The sequence below is a fragment of the Stylophora pistillata genome, chromosome 1, assembly GCF_964205215.1.
Source record: "Stylophora pistillata chromosome 1, jaStyPist1.2, whole genome shotgun sequence".
NCBI lineage: Eukaryota > Metazoa > Cnidaria > Anthozoa > Scleractinia > Pocilloporidae > Stylophora > Stylophora pistillata.
Window position 1 is genome coordinate 61,201,264 of NC_142519.1, and position 15,753 is coordinate 61,217,016.

General features: G+C 40.0%; 3 protein-coding genes across 3 annotated transcripts; 2 read left to right on the plus strand and 1 right to left on the minus strand.

Moving 5' to 3' along the window:
• Positions 1–122: 122 nt before the first annotated feature.
• On the plus strand, positions 123–2,152 carry LOC111337957 (melanocyte-stimulating hormone receptor-like). The gene has a single exon (XM_022944351.2). It carries the CDS (start codon positions 832–834, stop codon positions 1,792–1,794), a length of 963 nt encoding a protein of 320 aa, XP_022800086.2. The 5' UTR covers positions 123–831; the 3' UTR covers positions 1,795–2,152.
• LOC111337956 (uncharacterized) lies at positions 2,090–8,963 on the minus strand. Its single transcript, XM_022944350.2, has 6 exons — positions 8,581–8,963; positions 7,025–7,145; positions 6,188–6,285; positions 5,477–5,598; positions 4,642–4,759; positions 2,090–4,073 (listed from the first exon to the last, which is right to left on the minus strand). The coding sequence occupies exons 1-6, from the start codon at positions 8,678–8,680 to the stop codon at positions 3,262–3,264; spliced, it is 1,371 nt and encodes a 456-aa protein (XP_022800085.2). The 5' UTR covers positions 8,681–8,963; the 3' UTR covers positions 2,090–3,261.
• A 112-nt stretch (positions 8,964–9,075) lies between these two features.
• Positions 9,076–15,744, plus strand: LOC111337955 (uncharacterized). Its single transcript, XM_022944349.2, has 6 exons — positions 9,076–9,654; positions 10,388–10,524; positions 10,977–11,391; positions 11,991–12,306; positions 12,889–13,237; positions 13,989–15,744. The coding sequence occupies exons 1-6, from the start codon at positions 9,277–9,279 to the stop codon at positions 14,665–14,667; spliced, it is 2,274 nt and encodes a 757-aa protein (XP_022800084.2). The 5' UTR covers positions 9,076–9,276; the 3' UTR covers positions 14,668–15,744.
• Positions 15,745–15,753: the final 9 nt, after the last annotated feature.

A 15,753-nucleotide genomic window follows, 5' to 3' on the forward strand; every position in this document is an offset into this window, starting at 1 on the left:
GAACGCGTTCAATTCTTTTTTGTTTTGTTTTGTTTTGTTTCGCTGCACATTTCAAACGTACATTTTTATCACATCAGCAAGACTAGCGCTGTATCGCTGAAACACGTTTTGGCAAACCACCTTTTAAAAACGGCTTCTTTAATTTTCATTTTCATTTATCGAGTTGCGTCAGTTACCAACGAGAAAACACAATTGCAGGACAGTTATCTTCGTTTCCTATTAACTGACGTTAGATATCAGAAGTGTTTTTAAAGTCCAGGTGAAATAGCATGCGAAAAAGGAAAAGGCGATCAGTATTTTTTTTTAGTCAATTGTTTCATTCTAAATTTAAAATATGCACCTTGCTCTTGTTTGACAGCTGTTGATTGAACGATATGTAGATTGCGCTAAATTAGGAAATGTGCCTCATTTGACTTCAAAATCGATCAAAGCTGATCGTGGTTTCGAAGTTAACATGTCTAAGCAACAAGAAAATATTTTCGAAACTGAAATGCTTCGTCATGGCGGATTGCACGAAATTATAACCCTTGGTTAAAGAATCGCTAGCAGCTTTTTCAATTAAATAAACAAATGAAGGGCTGAGATCAGACACATTGCATCCTACTCTAAAGAAATTATTGACGCTACATATTACAAATTGGTAATATTGATATTTCCTTGTGGAGGAGTTGATATGGAAAACGGAAAGCCCTCAAAACTGCCCTTTCCGTGTTATTTGATTGGCTAGTAGTGTGGCAAGCGCAGATAACTTAATGTGTTCTAACGAGATAAAGATTTAGTTTACGCAGGATTAAGAGCCCGACGTATCAAAGGCACAAGCAAGTAACGAGCATGTCGGGCAATCATTCTGAGGATGACTTTTGCAGCCGTTTCAGTAGTTTTAGCTACTTGGCAGCGCTCGGGAATGATCCGTTCAAAACAGCCTTCATTATCAACGCTGTTCTGAATGTTCCTTTCTCCGTCACAACAACACTGGCCAATGCGTTGGTCATTATCTCAATATGGCGTTCGTTCCCGCTTTGGACACCAGCAAACATGTTGCTGATGAGCCTCGCTATGTCTGATTTAGGAGTTGGTCTACTTTTACAGCCAATTTATATCGCCCGTTTGATCTTGTTTGCAGAGCGGGGAGTTGGACAAATTACTTGCATGATGTCTGTAGCTGTTTCGGTAACGGCGTCGATTTTTTCGTGCGTGTCTTTTGGAACAGTGACTGCAATCAGTTTAGAACGCTATCTGTCTCTCCGTTTCCATTTGCGATACGAAGATGTCATCACATTGAAACGTGTCCGTCGATTTCTCGCCATTTTATGGCTCCTTGGCGCGATTTCTTCCCTAGTCTGGGTATTGTTCGCTCCTTCATATAGGTCCTACTTTTTCGTCGCAGGCATCGTGTTCTGCCTGGTCATCTCAACCGCGGCTTACATCAACATTCACCGCATTGCTCAGTCACATCTGAACAGTATTGAATCTTTAAGGCAGGAAGTTGAAAAGAAGTCCAAAAATCTAATGCTAAAACATCGAAGGAAAGGAGCTTTTAATATGTTCTTAATTTACTGTGCTCTACTGTGTTGCTATCTTCCTTACTCGCTCTTCCTTGCACTGGGCAAAATAATGGGATACACAGAATGGAATTGGATAGCTATCAACTACGCACTGACAATTGTCAACGTAAACTCCTTCATAAATCCTTTGATTTACTGTTATCGAATGCGAGAAATTCGCCAAGCTATATTGCACACTGTTTATTCAGTGACTTTTGGGAGAACGAATACGAGACAGATTACATCTTGATAGATGAAAAGGGAAATCATCAATAATTCAAGACGAGAATCTGCAAGTTAGAAAAAAAAAGAAAAACCTCCAAATTATGTTTCTCTTCAGACGAAATTGTGTACAACGGAAGAAAGTGTCAAAAATATCTTAATGTAAGGAAAGGGACTTCTCCATAGTGATGGACAATTTTGCCTGAAAGAGTTTCATTTCCACAAAATAGTGAGTTCGTTTCAAACTAACATAGCAAAAATCGCCCGGTATGCCCATTGATCTCGGGAAATATACTCACTAATAATAATACAATGAAGTAACATCAGTTTTCAAAATTATTCTTTATTTCTCCAGCCCGTAAATTTGAATAAATAACCTAAACGCAGCTCGTCTTTCAGCAAATTGTTGACAGCTAGATATGTATGGGGACAGAAACAAGTCACTTGTTTCTGCTCATACCGTTAAACTTTTATCTTACTATTATCAAAAGCCCTAAATTTTTTTAAGTTTTTCGTGCTCGTAATGACTGGCTCACACAAATAAACCAAATACAAACAATAGCACAGGAGGTAGACGCAAGAAAACGAAAATGTTTCGGTTTCTTACGTCGCGCAGGATTTTATATTTGTGTTAATTAAATCTACATACATATTGCGTTGCAAGTGTGAGAAAAGCCTACAAAAGAGAGCAAATTACAGCTTGTTTTCCACCATGAAAGATATGTGCATCTCGAATGTCCTTTGATTATGTTCCTACTCTCGTTCCAGGCCCTTAATGTTCTAATCATCGGCAGCCCCTGAACAAATAAGCCATCAAAGACACCGGCCAAAAAGTCAATTTGTGAGAAGAACCAAGAATTAACTTAAATATTTGCCAAGTAACATGTCGTCATGGGAACAGATAAGAAGGCAAGTTTGCTGTCTAGCCACCAGACCCTATTGCATATTGCGGCGAGTGGCGGGGAACGCGGTGAACAATGCACGATGGTAAGATAGCTTAGTCACTCCCGAGAGCGACTGGACCATGAGACCTTGCGCTACGCGTTTCACGAAAAGCGAAAAACCTGGGTACAAAACAAACCGTAGTTATCGGTCAAATCTCTTCTCCTCTAACTTCTTTGCACGTGATTTTTTGAGATACGTTAGTACGTGGCGCACGATTAATTGACAAACAGAGCGTTGTGAAACGAAATCAATGTAATCCCGTCTATCAATAAAGAAAAATTACTCTCCGTCTACGAAGGAAACAACAACAACAACAAGTCTGTTTGGTAAGGCAGGTTAATAAAATAGGTAAGACAATAAGTCCTGATGTGGACCTGCACGCTAAATAACATTATACCGATTGAAATTCATAAATTTAGGGCAAATTAATATTTAGGATCCCTGAAAACCAGTTTGTTTCGTTCTCCACTCGATAGGGTTCCTGTGTCACTATTTCATGTGGGGCTGCTAAAGATAAAACACCTCCTGTGGCCAGCTGCGCTTCTACTCTTCACAATTCGTCTTTCCGTGAGCGCCGACCGTGACGCCCTCGTCTTCGGCCGCCCTCGTAACCGCTGGAAAATATCGCCGACAGCGCGTATAGATCGTCGATACGTTTTTTCAGCTCCAAAGGATCGCGAATTTCTTCTGCTTCTATCATATAACGGTGGCTCAATTCACGAAAAGCGAAGGAGTACTCTTCGAAGAAATGGTCATCGTCGAGGTCCATGGCTCGCATGCGTAATTCTCTCCTCAGATCTTGGGGATCGTTCATTCGCTCAAACCGATGTCGTCGCATGTCACGTCGGACTTCTTCGGGAATGCTCGAGTCCATATGACGTTCCCAAGGTTCTCTTTCAGTGTAATCATCTTCAGTCATTTCTCGCTGCCGAATCCTCCGAAGTTCGCGTCGGAGACGGTCGACATCATGAATGTCTCGGAGCCTGATCTGGAACTCTCGTCGTTTTTGTTCGTCCATTTTACCGCCAACAAATTGTCTCGTCTTACCACGTTTCTTCCGGTGTTCCTCTTGGTCTTGGGCTTGTTCCCTAATGAGGCGCTGAATTTTCTCCGAATCGCCTTCTTCAGCCTGCGAAGACCTCTTGGATTTGCCAGATAGTGTCTTTCCGCCTTTGTTTTTTTCTTTCCCCTTTCCCTTTGTTTTCTTTTTTTCCTTGGACTTTCCTCCTTTGCCGGCTTTTTTCTTTCCTCTGTCTTCATTTGCATTGTTATTTTTCACTTCATCCTCTTTCTCCTTCTCTTCTTTCCCTTCACTGTCTTTCTGATCATCTTTCTTTTCTGCTTCAGTTTCATTGAAACACTCTGCGTTTCAAAAATAAACAAACAAAAACATGAAATCCTGATACACGCCTTAATGATAACATTGCGCGTTGGAAACGCTCACTTCTTCTACGTTTGCTTGCGTAAGAGAGCAAAGACTACATAGATTGCACACCTATCTCAAGGACATTGCCAAGGCAAGCCCTCAAATGCAAGTGACTGACATCTTTGTCAATGAGAGATGATAATGTACCAAATATAAGTCAGACTAAGACTAAGAGTGCACCCCCCATCCCCTGTGCCCAGGTGCGTAGCGTGCTCATTTTTTCAAGTTCGCACAAGTACATATGATCTAGAAACTAAGTAAACTGAGCGAAGAATAATGCGTTCTTTATTTCTTGTTCGAAATAGTTGTGTGAATACAAGCAAAGAACAAAGCGTCTTGCCCTTATTTTGAGCAAACTTGGCGCAAACACAACATTGTTTTCAAAATTTTCTGGTCACTTCAAGTACGCACGTGCGTATATGCGTATAGGACGCTACGCGCCTGGTGCCCCACCCCTTCACACGACCACACCCACAAGTAAACAAGATATCAAAAAATTTTCACCTTCCTCCCCAGGGTCCAGTACTCTCTCAATACATAACCAGTTTGTCAGGTTTTCCTTCTGGTGATGCCAATACCATTGGGTTAAGTCATCTTCATACGTCTCCACCATTAATTCACACTGAAAGTAAATGGCACTGTGATTATATTTTGTGATTATTAAAGCATGTTTTAGCAACTACATAATTCTCAGTAGAGAGATAGAGATTTGAAAAAGTAACCTGGCCATTCTAAAATTTTCTTCATATGTGCTTCAAAAATTAATTATGGATACCATCTTTTTGTGAAAAAAAAAAAAAAGGTAGACCTGTGGGGCTGCTGGTTAGTGCTCTGGAGTCTGGGTCAAGAGGTATGGGTATGGGGCCTGGGTATGAGGCCTGGCCACAACTCTCTCCAGGTCTCCTCCTCCATCCAGAAGTATAATTGGGTACTGGCAAATTCTCAGAGGAACTTAATGAAATGCTGGGGGTAACCTTGCAATTGATGAACATCCCATCCAGGGGGGGAGTAGTGATTCTCCTGGTTGTTTCATGCTAAGAAAAAGAGGATATCCTATTGTGGCCTTCGCTTGATTACTATTCCCTTGACCTCTCATGTCATGTGATCACCAGAATGAAAATTTGCTTGCAGTTCTACATCCTTAGTGACATGTCAGCAACCCTAACAGCCTCAAACTGTACGCATTGAAAAGTTGAGGGTATCAGGTCTCCGTTTTACTGGTCAATGTATGTCATCTTCTTGACTGAAGTGGCCAGCAAAGCCTCGCAGGATAAACAGCAAAGTATGCCAGTTGCTACAGCCCTGAAGTTAAGTAACAAAATGTCTGTCAAGGTCTTACCCTGCTCTTCAGCCTAGTTACTTCGGCATCAGGTGTATCCCACATCTCATAGGGAAATCCAAGCTCCACCTTGACTCCTCGATTCTTTAGTCCCTTGAGGGTGTTGAAAGTTACACTTTCCTCTGAGAAAAGAGAAGCATTATTCCAACTTAACACTGAGTTTCACTGTTAGGGACACACAACAAACACATATGACTATATTAGGCTACTTGTCTTTTGGGTACAAAGGGCTGGGGCTGCTAGAGCCTGTAAGTCTTAACATCTGCAACCCTGCCTTGGAACAAAGAGATCTACAATAATGGTCCTGTGTGGGACAACACCCTCTATTAAAGTGCTTTTATAATTTGGAACATGAGGGTTAAAGCTATATGGATTTAGAGAAATTCTATCTAAAAAAGGCATTTTTGAAAATAACTGTGTTTCAAAATTCTGGCTACAAAAAAAATTACTTAATTGTCATGCATTACTCTGATAAGGACAGGTTCTGCCCCTCACCAGCACAGGGTGGGGTATAAATTTAACCTTTCTTGAGGACAGAAAGGTGTAACAGTTGCACACTGGTTGAAGTCACACATACTTTTAGGTGACAAGGTAGAATATACCCTTAACTTATACATGATGTTTATACTATGGAAACTCACTTCATGCAGAGCAAAAAATTGAACATTACAAGGCTTTAGAATAAAGAGGAATACTTTCTTCTTCACTCACTTTTTTCATATCTCAAAGCCTTCACTTTGTCCTTATGCACTTTATAGTCTAAAACATTAGAGCAGGCATTTTCCAGAGCTTCATTGAGACGCACTTCACTGCAGCAAAATGTGAGAGTATGGAGTGTGAGTCCGTCTTAATTGTAATTGATGACTAATTGAAAAATGTTCAAGGTCTGAAGTCCCACATAAAATAATATGCTGGTAAAACAATTTTGAGTTTGTTGCCCCCCCTCCCCACATCTCCCTTTCCTACACACTACACCCACAACTCAATACCATTTGGTAGTCACTTGAAGTAACATCATTTTTGGTGTTCTACTGAGAACAGCAAGCTAGGAAAACAGAGCCTTTGGCTTACTGAAAACTGATCCTTTTGATCTTTTGATAATTCTGTCAAGACTTGTGAAAATACTGTGGGAATTGATTCCCCTTTCCTAATTATCAAAAACTATACTGGAGAAATGGTTAACATGCTCATCCTGGTTGCCCAAGGTTATAAGTCTGTAAGAGGTACAGTAACAAAGATGCTAATTTTTAATAAGCAGGTTGAGTTCTGGGGAGAGGCTGGGATCAAGCCATCAAGAATATATTTGGAAGGGAGAGAGGGGAGGGGGGGTTGGAGGCATCATTATGCAAAATCAAGCATCTCCATATTTTCTATTTCTAAGGTTGACATCTTTGACCTCTCTCCCACAAGATACCAGTCAACTGGAACACAAAACAACACAAATGATCCCAAACTGGAAAAGTCTGCCAAACTAACCACTACACTGACATGTCTCCCCTTTTCCATGATCTGAAGCCAATTGACTTGCAATAAGAAGCATGCACTTACGAATACTGGTAGTTTACTTCCTTACGCTGCTCCTGAAATATCTGCCCTATTCTGAAGACTTCTTTGGACTTGCCAGACCGTTCAAGCTCATCCTGCAGTTCTTGTACCAGATGTTTACAAACTGCAACAGTCAGAGATCCAAACACATTTGGAATGGCAAAATACATTTTTTTGGATGGACAAGGGTCTATTTATTGTGGTTCAGATCATTATCGAATGCTGTAACCCAGGCTACAATACTTTAACCCTTTACATGCTGACATCAGTCTGACTATTCTCCATACTATTCTCTATATATTTCATAACATATTGACAAGGAGAATTTTTCTAGCAATCAGGAGCTTCTTTAGTTGGTGATCATTTCCTTTATTTTTTTTACCTCAGTGTGTCAAAGTCAGCAAGGCTGCATGTGGCTTAGCAGTGCCCGGTGGCCCCTGACGCTTTACTTTCACTCCTGGGAAACTTAGGAATTTTAGTTTTTCACATATTAAAGCATATCCTGGGCACTCTGTGTTTCAAAGTTTCAGAGCAGTGGGCTCCCTTCATTTTTTCTCAGAGCACAGCCTCGTTCAGGGTGATATTGTATAGAGAAATTAGATGCTTAAGTCACTCTTGGGAGTTAAATCACAGACCCAAGGCAGGTGCACAGAAACAGAATTAACAAAATAATCCCTGCACTGGAGATGTGATAACTGTTCCCAAAAAAGACAAGCATAATAGCTAATCAAAAATTTGCCTTTAAACTGTGCCAATATTCCGCAAAAATTTGCAACTGTTTAAAGCTAAATCTGTCCAAGCAGCCAATAAAAATTGTGGTTTGCTGTTAATTTAGAGGTAGCATGTTGATCTATGACACAGTTGGAGTCAGTGATCTGATCGCGAACAAAGCGAATTCATCATTAAGATGATAAGAACAGAAGTTAATTAAATGGTGCTTGCGTCTCTCGAGGCTAAAATATTGGCTGAGTGGCAAGCTACAATTTCATGTTTCAAACATATGTTCGACAAATTTATGTTTCGAACCTCCTCAGTCGAACTCAAGTAACTTAAAGAAGGATAAAGGTTTTATTTGATGGCGCATCAGATTAAATTCCACATAAATGTTTTGTGAAATATTGAAATCAAATTTTTTGCGCATAAAAGATTTGGCTGAAAAATATAACAGTTGAGCTAAAACAAAGGAACAGGTTGTGAAGAAAAAAACATTCCTTATTTTGGGTAGCAAAATTAAGCTTCAGATTAACTATAAGATACTAAAAAATTTTTTTTAATCCTTATCTTGTCTTGGAAACACTACAGTAAGGGATGATAAGCGACTAAGTAAAACTAGAGAGGAAGAAAACAATTGTAACTGTAGAATGCCCAGGTCCGGGGAGCCTGCAAAACTTACTGATTATTTGTACTTTTTTTTTATGGTAACGCGTCTCTGCGATAACTTTTTGTTTTTAAGAGATTAAAACACACAGGTTGTTTTATTTTATTGAGTACCATTCGCAAAAAAGGATCAATAAACAAGCGAAGAATTGAGTTTTCGACACTCAACAATTCTTACTCACCGTGGCATTTTGTAGGCAATGCTGCTTCCTCTTCATCAATGTCAGCATCGATTGTGACGAAAATGGCCATAAGTAAAACCGAAGCAGCAAAAATTCGCATTTTGCCAAAAGCGAAATAAAAAGACCATCTGAACCTTAGCTAACAGGTGATGAAACAAAATTCAAGGAACTTTTTAAGTTTCGACAGTATGATTGTTTACAGCTGGTTCGAAAGTGGAGTGTGATTGGTCCTTGCTTCCGGTTCGATTCTCCCATGCCTGTTCCAAATTTGGAAATTTCTAATAATACAGTCTTCCGTATAAAATAGTTTTGTTTTTCTCCTGTTTTCTTTGCCTTGATTTCAGTTTAAAGAAAAATAAAGCAAGTGGCCTTCTGGCTCAAACATTCTCGAGGAAGATCAAAACTGCACACATGGGCACAATTGAGCCACATTATGTATTTTAAATGACGATGCCTTTCCGCTGACCATTTTATGCCTTTCTTTGCTCTGGCTTTTCGTCCGGAAACCATGAGCTTACGACAATTTTTTTTGAAAATATGCATAACAATTAAGGTTATTCGTTGAAGAGTAACGTATGAAAAATAACGTTAAAAAACGCGCTTAATGAATCCAACTTTCATTTTCCAATCACTTCCTAATGTTCTAACCTAGGTTCCTAATTAACTCGTCCTCATAACGAAGGCGGAAATTTAAAAATGGTTGACATAGCAAGCCTCCTCGAGTCTTCTAGTCTCTTAGAAAGGTGGGAATTAGAATCAGTCAAAAAAGACAAAGAGGAAACAGTAGCAAGATCGTTAATTAGCTATCGCCACCTAAAAACGGAGCTACAAAGCCAGTGCATCTCGCTGAGTGCTCAAGAGGAGCGACTTGATGAGGAGAGCAGTAGCGCAGAGCCATTGACTGTGTGGGTGATGGGAACTTGGGGTGCTCTAGAGTCGGTGGACGGCAAGACTGAAGATGCAGAGGAATACTCGCGTAAAAAGCGTGAGCTAACAAAGGAGATTGTTATGCTGAAGATCCAAGTTCTGTGTTTGAAGCAAGTGCATGTGAGCTCTTGTATAAAACAGTTACAGGTACTGGGTCACTTAAATTATAATTTTTGTTCCCTCTGTGATTTCAAATTCTCTAATCTGAAGAAAAATTTTCGATAGATCTTCCTTCATTTTCGGAATATTAAGCTAATTAAGCGAAACGAACGTATGTCACTGCGTTGTCGCGTGAGAAACTCGATAGAACTTGCAAGACTATGAAAATTATGGGGCTTTTTGAAATCTGCTGGTCTTTGTCTAGGTGGGTTATTGAGATGGGGTATCGTCTGAAAAATCCCTCCTATACAGAGCTGCTAAGGTCTTTTACTGGTAAAGAGTGAGATATTCGGCTGCATAGCCTTCCATTGTGACGCAGATCGCATCACCTTACTAGAGGAGGGTATGGGGGCAATTTTTTCTTCCCCAGAAAAATCATGAAAAAATGAAGTATCTAAGATGTGCATTCCTTTACATAGGTACTGAACTAATGCAGCAGTTTGCTATCTCATCTAAGAAACCTTAAATGAATAAGATATAATAGTTCTAGGATGAGAATGTAAGAATTTGTTTGTGCAAGTCTTGCTCTCAATACGTGAGACTTAAAGAGTTTTGCCTGTACATCCTTCACAGCCTTGCAAATACAATTGACGATGCCAGAGAATAGCTGTATATGTGTTTTATTTTTAGATAAATTCTCACATTAAATTTTACAAACAGCCATTAGTTTTGATATTATGAATAATTATAGACTGAGACTGCTTGTGACCCTTTATCTCAGGACTTGATCACATCAGGTAGTAAGGCACCAACTCCTGAAGCCTTGCAGTTCTGCAGATTTGAGGAGTGGGTGCAAGGAAACCAGCAAATTTACAAACTGCAATCAAAAATGCTTGATTTGGAGGCTGCAAAGATCAGGTATTTTAAATAATTTTGCCTTTTTATAAGCAAAAAGTTGGCTTTTAATTTTAATTAGAAATGCTCACAACTTCCAGGGCTGTACTGGGGTTCTCCTGTAAAAAGGCTCCTCTTGCTAGTAAGTGCTTCACTGTTAATGAAAAGTTGCTCAAGTCTCCTCTCAGTATGACTGATATTATATGGCTGGAAAAAAAATTTTTGACAGTCAAACTCTTGCATAGGTTTAATCCTTTTTTTTTATCTTGGACTGACCACAAGTAACTTATTCCTTACAACACCAATGGATTATTTATATCAGTGAAGCAGCTATTGGTTGTTATCTTTAATTTTGATATGGTTGCTAATTCCTATAGCCAACTCACAAGAATATGTATTGCAGCTAGAAGGGAGAATTACAAAAAAATCTTAGTAATTAATTCCCAAATAGAGTTTCTTTTGCATCTGAATTGCAGATTACACAAAGAATTTTGCATTCAAGATGATAAAGAATTGTCACAGTCATCAGTATCAACAATAACAACAAGACAGTCCTTTGCGTCACATCTGGAGAAAAAGCTTGGTTCCAAAGAACCAGATGTAACCTCTGGAGAACTGAACCTGGAAGAGATTGTAGTTTCACAAGGTTCTGGGGAGATTGCCAGCATTTTGGATAGGATTTTAGACACCAGCCATGTAAACAGTACATTTGAAGCTTGTAAGTTGAAAGCTTACATTCGTGAATGTTGGGATGTGCAAAACATTGATGATGAGTTCCCTACAGGAGTCCACCCAGACAGATATCAGGAATTTGTGGGTGGCATGGCACAGTACATCATCGATAAACAGCTGACACATCAGAGAGAAAGCCTGTCATATGATATGGTCTATGTAGGTGTTATTTAACCAGCTTATTACTTATTACCAACTTATTTACTCATTGGTAGTTTAAGGAGGATAACCACCTCAGAAATATCAAAAAGTCACTCAGTGGAAATTTTATCAAAAAGTACCTCTATATAATCATAATCAGCTGACAATATCACCTCTTATTAAACATTAAGGTCACAAGTATAAAACAAATTCTCCCAGTTAACAGCTCAGGAAATGTACAAAGAACATTATGGAGAATATGCATATTGATGTTAGGCTTTAGTAAACAGCTTTAGTTATAACAATACCTTTGTTTATTACCTTTGGCGATAAGAATTACGGTAATATTACAATAAAAAATTTCAAAATTAAAGAATTCCAATTTAAAAAATTCAAACCACAACAAATATATACACAATTAATGTCAATTTAAGTTAAGTTTAGCACCTCTAGGAATAAACGATTGTTTGTGCCTAATAGTGCATGATGCCTAATAGTGCATGATGCTTAATAGTGCATCATGCCTAATAGTGCATGATGCCTGATAGACCCTCTTAAATCAGTGCAAATTACGTTCAACCAAAACCGTTTTGTTAATTTAACGTTTACTGTTGCAGGCTAAAATAGAGCAGTACTTACTGCCATCCATCTACAACATTATTCAAGCGCACATCCGTAAGCCAGAGGAAGACAAGAGGATATCACAGGTGTACAAAAATCTTGCACACATCACACAGACACAGTTCGGCATCAGCCCAGTATATCAAGACGATGGTATAGCACCGTATTATGCAGCAGTGGCTTGCATGAAAAGCATGGCATTGTCTATCTTACCATCACGCAAGATACACGCGATTGTCAGCGCAGCGCATTGTGTATTCAGAAAACTCAATGAGTTGTCCATGTTGGAACACTCTAAACCTCCTGGTGCAGGTAATTTTTTTTAACATCCGTGTGCTACAAGGTGGTAATCAGTGGCTCTGAATACCGAGGGGCATGGAAATTAAGTGGTGCAGGCAGTACCTCTCAAAATTTAGTTACCACTCCTCTCACGAGACGTGTAGCTTGTTCCAGGCTTTTCGTTAGAAAAATGTCGCTAAATAAACGAACGGCGCGAAAGTGGCAGCAGTGGAGTGATAGAAGAGGAGTGAGGTCTGGTTCGGGTCGAGTACCCGACCCAAATCACACTCAGCGGCGACTATTGTGCAATTTTTTATCGCGCTTCATTCCACTGATAGAACGGCGACAATAGGACACGAGACGTGAATCTAGGCTCGCACACAAAAGGGTCGACTTACTCTCAAGTAACAAGATTATCGTGTTGCGAGAAGGAGAAGAAAATATAACGTGAAATTAGACACATGAAGTTGAGATTGGAAAAAAGCTTTGGATCTGCTTGGTTAACTGCGAAGATCATTCTCTTGATTATTGTCCTCAGAGTTCTATACTCATGGTCCTATTTGTTTACACATTCGAGTTTCATTTTTGTCTTTTTTTTTTTGACGCTCTCGCTAGATGAGTTCATGGATGCTTGGGTGTATGTGGTTCTTAAATCCAAAATACCAAACCTGGCGTCTACGATCGCTATCTTAAGGGGATATTCAAATCCTAACCTGGCGTTCTCTGAAGCAGGGTATTACCTGTCTAGTGTTGAGTTTGCCTGTCGGTATCTTGAGCGGATTAACGAACAGGATTACAGGGACAAGTCGCATCTGTTAACGGAAAGGTTAGTGGTATGTGAGCAAGCCAGGTTTGGTAAGATGGCCCAAGAAGAAACAGCTGTCTTTGAAATACTTTCTCAGGATAAATGGCTCCAGGGATTTGAGGTGTTTGCTGTGAAAGAGTGGCACCTGGATCCAACCAGGTGAGAAACATTTTCTCTGGTTAATTACAATCAGTTTTATTTTTTTCAGTTTAATTCCAGTAGACCGATTTTCACCACGAGTCTTTAAAAAAATACAACAGGACATATGTATTGCTTCACCTCTCTCTCTGAATGGTTAAATATTTGCGCCACTTTGTCACCGAATCAAAATTTGTTGCGGACTCACTCGACTGCGCCCAGTGAGTCCATGACATTTTGAGCACTGTGACGACGAATCTCGTGGTAGATAAAAGTATAGATTACGCTAAACCACAGTCGATTTGTTAAGTTGTCGCACTCGTTATCCCGCGCCTTGGGCTTTTCGCACGTATTTCCTGTTGAGTTTTCAATGTCTCCGTTGATCGTCATTGTGGATTGCAGTGCTCAAAATGATCCAAAAAACCCTATAGCGCGTATAGTGTCGTAAAACCATTTGCAAAATAATTGCAACCGCTCTTTTGGAAAAAAAAATCACAGGTAGTTCATGGGAAGTCAAAGTGAATAAAAGCAAGCGACCCCTGGGAAAAAAAAAGGAAAAGGCGGGAAAACGTGAATGACTTAGTCGTCTTCAGGTTTTCTTTTGCATCTGATTGGTTGAGGGGGTGGCGCGGTTTTTTAGACCAATCAAAGAACGAGGAAAAGCAAACCAAATACAAATCCCGGGTGATGTTCGTCACAGTATGGTTGCGACCCAAGAAACCGCTTTAAACTTGGATTCCTCTTTAACATTTTATTGTATTTCCTCCTCAAGGTTTTATCGGACTGTTATAGTGCCGTCCTTGGACGCAAGCACGAAAGTCAAAGTTTCTGTCGTCAAGGTGAGACCAGAAAACACTTCATTTTCTCAACTTGAAATGCTGGAACAAGTCTTTATGTGCCCAGGAGATGAAAATGGATTGTCCTGCACTCGTACGAATAATGGCATTGCCGTCACACTCCATGTGGATCACGTTAGAGACCAGCTCACACTCATTCCCATACCTGATGGGAACTATGACGTTTTCGAGGACACTGTGACAAATTTTGCGACACTAGACAAGCTCGCTTGCGATTACAATCCACCCTCCCGAAATGCTCCAGCAGAGATTGTGCTGATGACAACTGTAATGGAAACCATGCAGAAGATGGAGGACATTGTATCAAGTACTTACAGCATTCCCAAGGCCCCAGATGGAGCTGTTCGGAATCTGATCGGTGCACTTGTTACAGATTTGCGCCAAATGAATTACTTGAGTTCGTTGTTTGATACACCAGAAGTATACTCCGCGCTCATTCAATCAGCAGTTCAGAAGTTCCAAACAGAATATAATAGAAACTGTCAATCGAGCACTTCCCGGTTGCCAAGCAACGGGCTGCTATGTCCGAGTACCTGGGCAGCACTTCAGAATAGTATTGGGAAGGTTACAAAGACGGCAACTCCAAACTCTTGAATCAAAGTAGTTTTATATGTCAAGTGGACTTACCGCAGTGTATCTTGTCAATGCTACGTCGCGTTAATTTGGACAACTTAAGGGAGACTTTACGTGAAACGGCAAGCGTAAAATAGCGTGAACATGGCTGCTTTAGCTTCGTGTGAGCTCACGTCATGGTGAATTTGAAGGCGCCCATGTAGGACTTTAAAAGAATGGTTTTGATGCTCTTTTTCCAGCAATTAACTTCATTTATTACACCACTCGGGCAGTCAGAGGGCCAATGACTAAAATCAACCAATCAAAATGCTCTATTGCCGGTCAATATTCTCTCAGTATTGGACCGGGCATTGTCCCGAATGGTCCTGAATGATACTGCACTTGTGTTCCTTTGAACTTCAGTCGTATAATAAATCTCTTATTAACCAAGTTAGCTCGGGACCGTACTGGGAGAATATCGGCCCACGGTCTTTTTTGTACGGACCTCGCTGCGCTCGGTCCGTACTGTCAAGACCTCGGGCCGATATTCTCCCAGTACGGCCCTCGCGCTTGGTTAATAAGATATATGTATATGGTCACTCTTGCCATTCACGTTTCACTTAAACGCGGTGGTAAATCTCTCTTTTAATTCTGTTGTTTTTTTTTCTTATGTGAATCGGGCTCGATATCCGTGCTCGTGCTTGTGGACTTCCTAATGGGGATGGGAAAGAGAGTGGGAATGGGAAACAGAGTGGCAATTTAACAGTAGACTTTCCACGGGATGGCTCTTGTTGTCCACTGTTTCCCGTGGTAATTCAGTTGTCGGTATGCGGCAACAGATCGCTGGACGACAAATATTCACATTTTGATCACAAATATTTATTTAAAGCTCAAAAGTTTATTAAATCTATTACAGCTATTTGTGAAAAGAAAAAAAATTGTTTGAATTACACAGGTTTTATTGACAATACTCAGAAATGAAATTGATGTATGTATACATAGCTATCCTGGATCCTCGTTTACAATGATTTTTGATAGCGAGAACTATTGGTAGTATTTATTTGTTTTGAAATCAAACTATGTCAGGTTTCCTTCAATTAAAACAGTCTGGAAATATAACTCGTCTGT

Bases quoted from the DNA above. Each gene is read 5' to 3' on its own strand.
- LOC111337957 (XM_022944351.2), top strand. From the start codon at position 832: ATGTCGGGCAATCATTCTGAGGATGACTTTTGCAGCCGTTTCAGTAGT.
- LOC111337956 (XM_022944350.2), bottom strand. From the start codon at position 8,680: ATGCGAATTTTTGCTGCTTCGGTTTTACTTATGGCCATTTTCGTCACA. The intron at 7,146-8,580 runs GTGAGTAAGAAT...TGACTGTTGCAG, and splicing joins ATTGCCTACAAAATGCCACG to TTTGTAAACATCTGGTACAA. The intron at 4,760-5,476 runs GTAAGACCTTGA...ATTTACTTTCAG, and splicing joins TAACTAGGCTGAAGAGCAGG to TGTGAATTAATGGTGGAGAC.
- LOC111337955 (XM_022944349.2), top strand. From the start codon at position 9,277: ATGGTTGACATAGCAAGCCTCCTCGAGTCTTCTAGTCTCTTAGAAAGG. The intron at 10,525-10,976 runs GTATTTTAAATA...TCTGAATTGCAG, and splicing joins TTGGAGGCTGCAAAGATCAG to ATTACACAAAGAATTTTGCA. The intron at 13,238-13,988 runs GTGAGAAACATT...TTCCTCCTCAAG, and splicing joins TGGCACCTGGATCCAACCAG to GTTTTATCGGACTGTTATAG.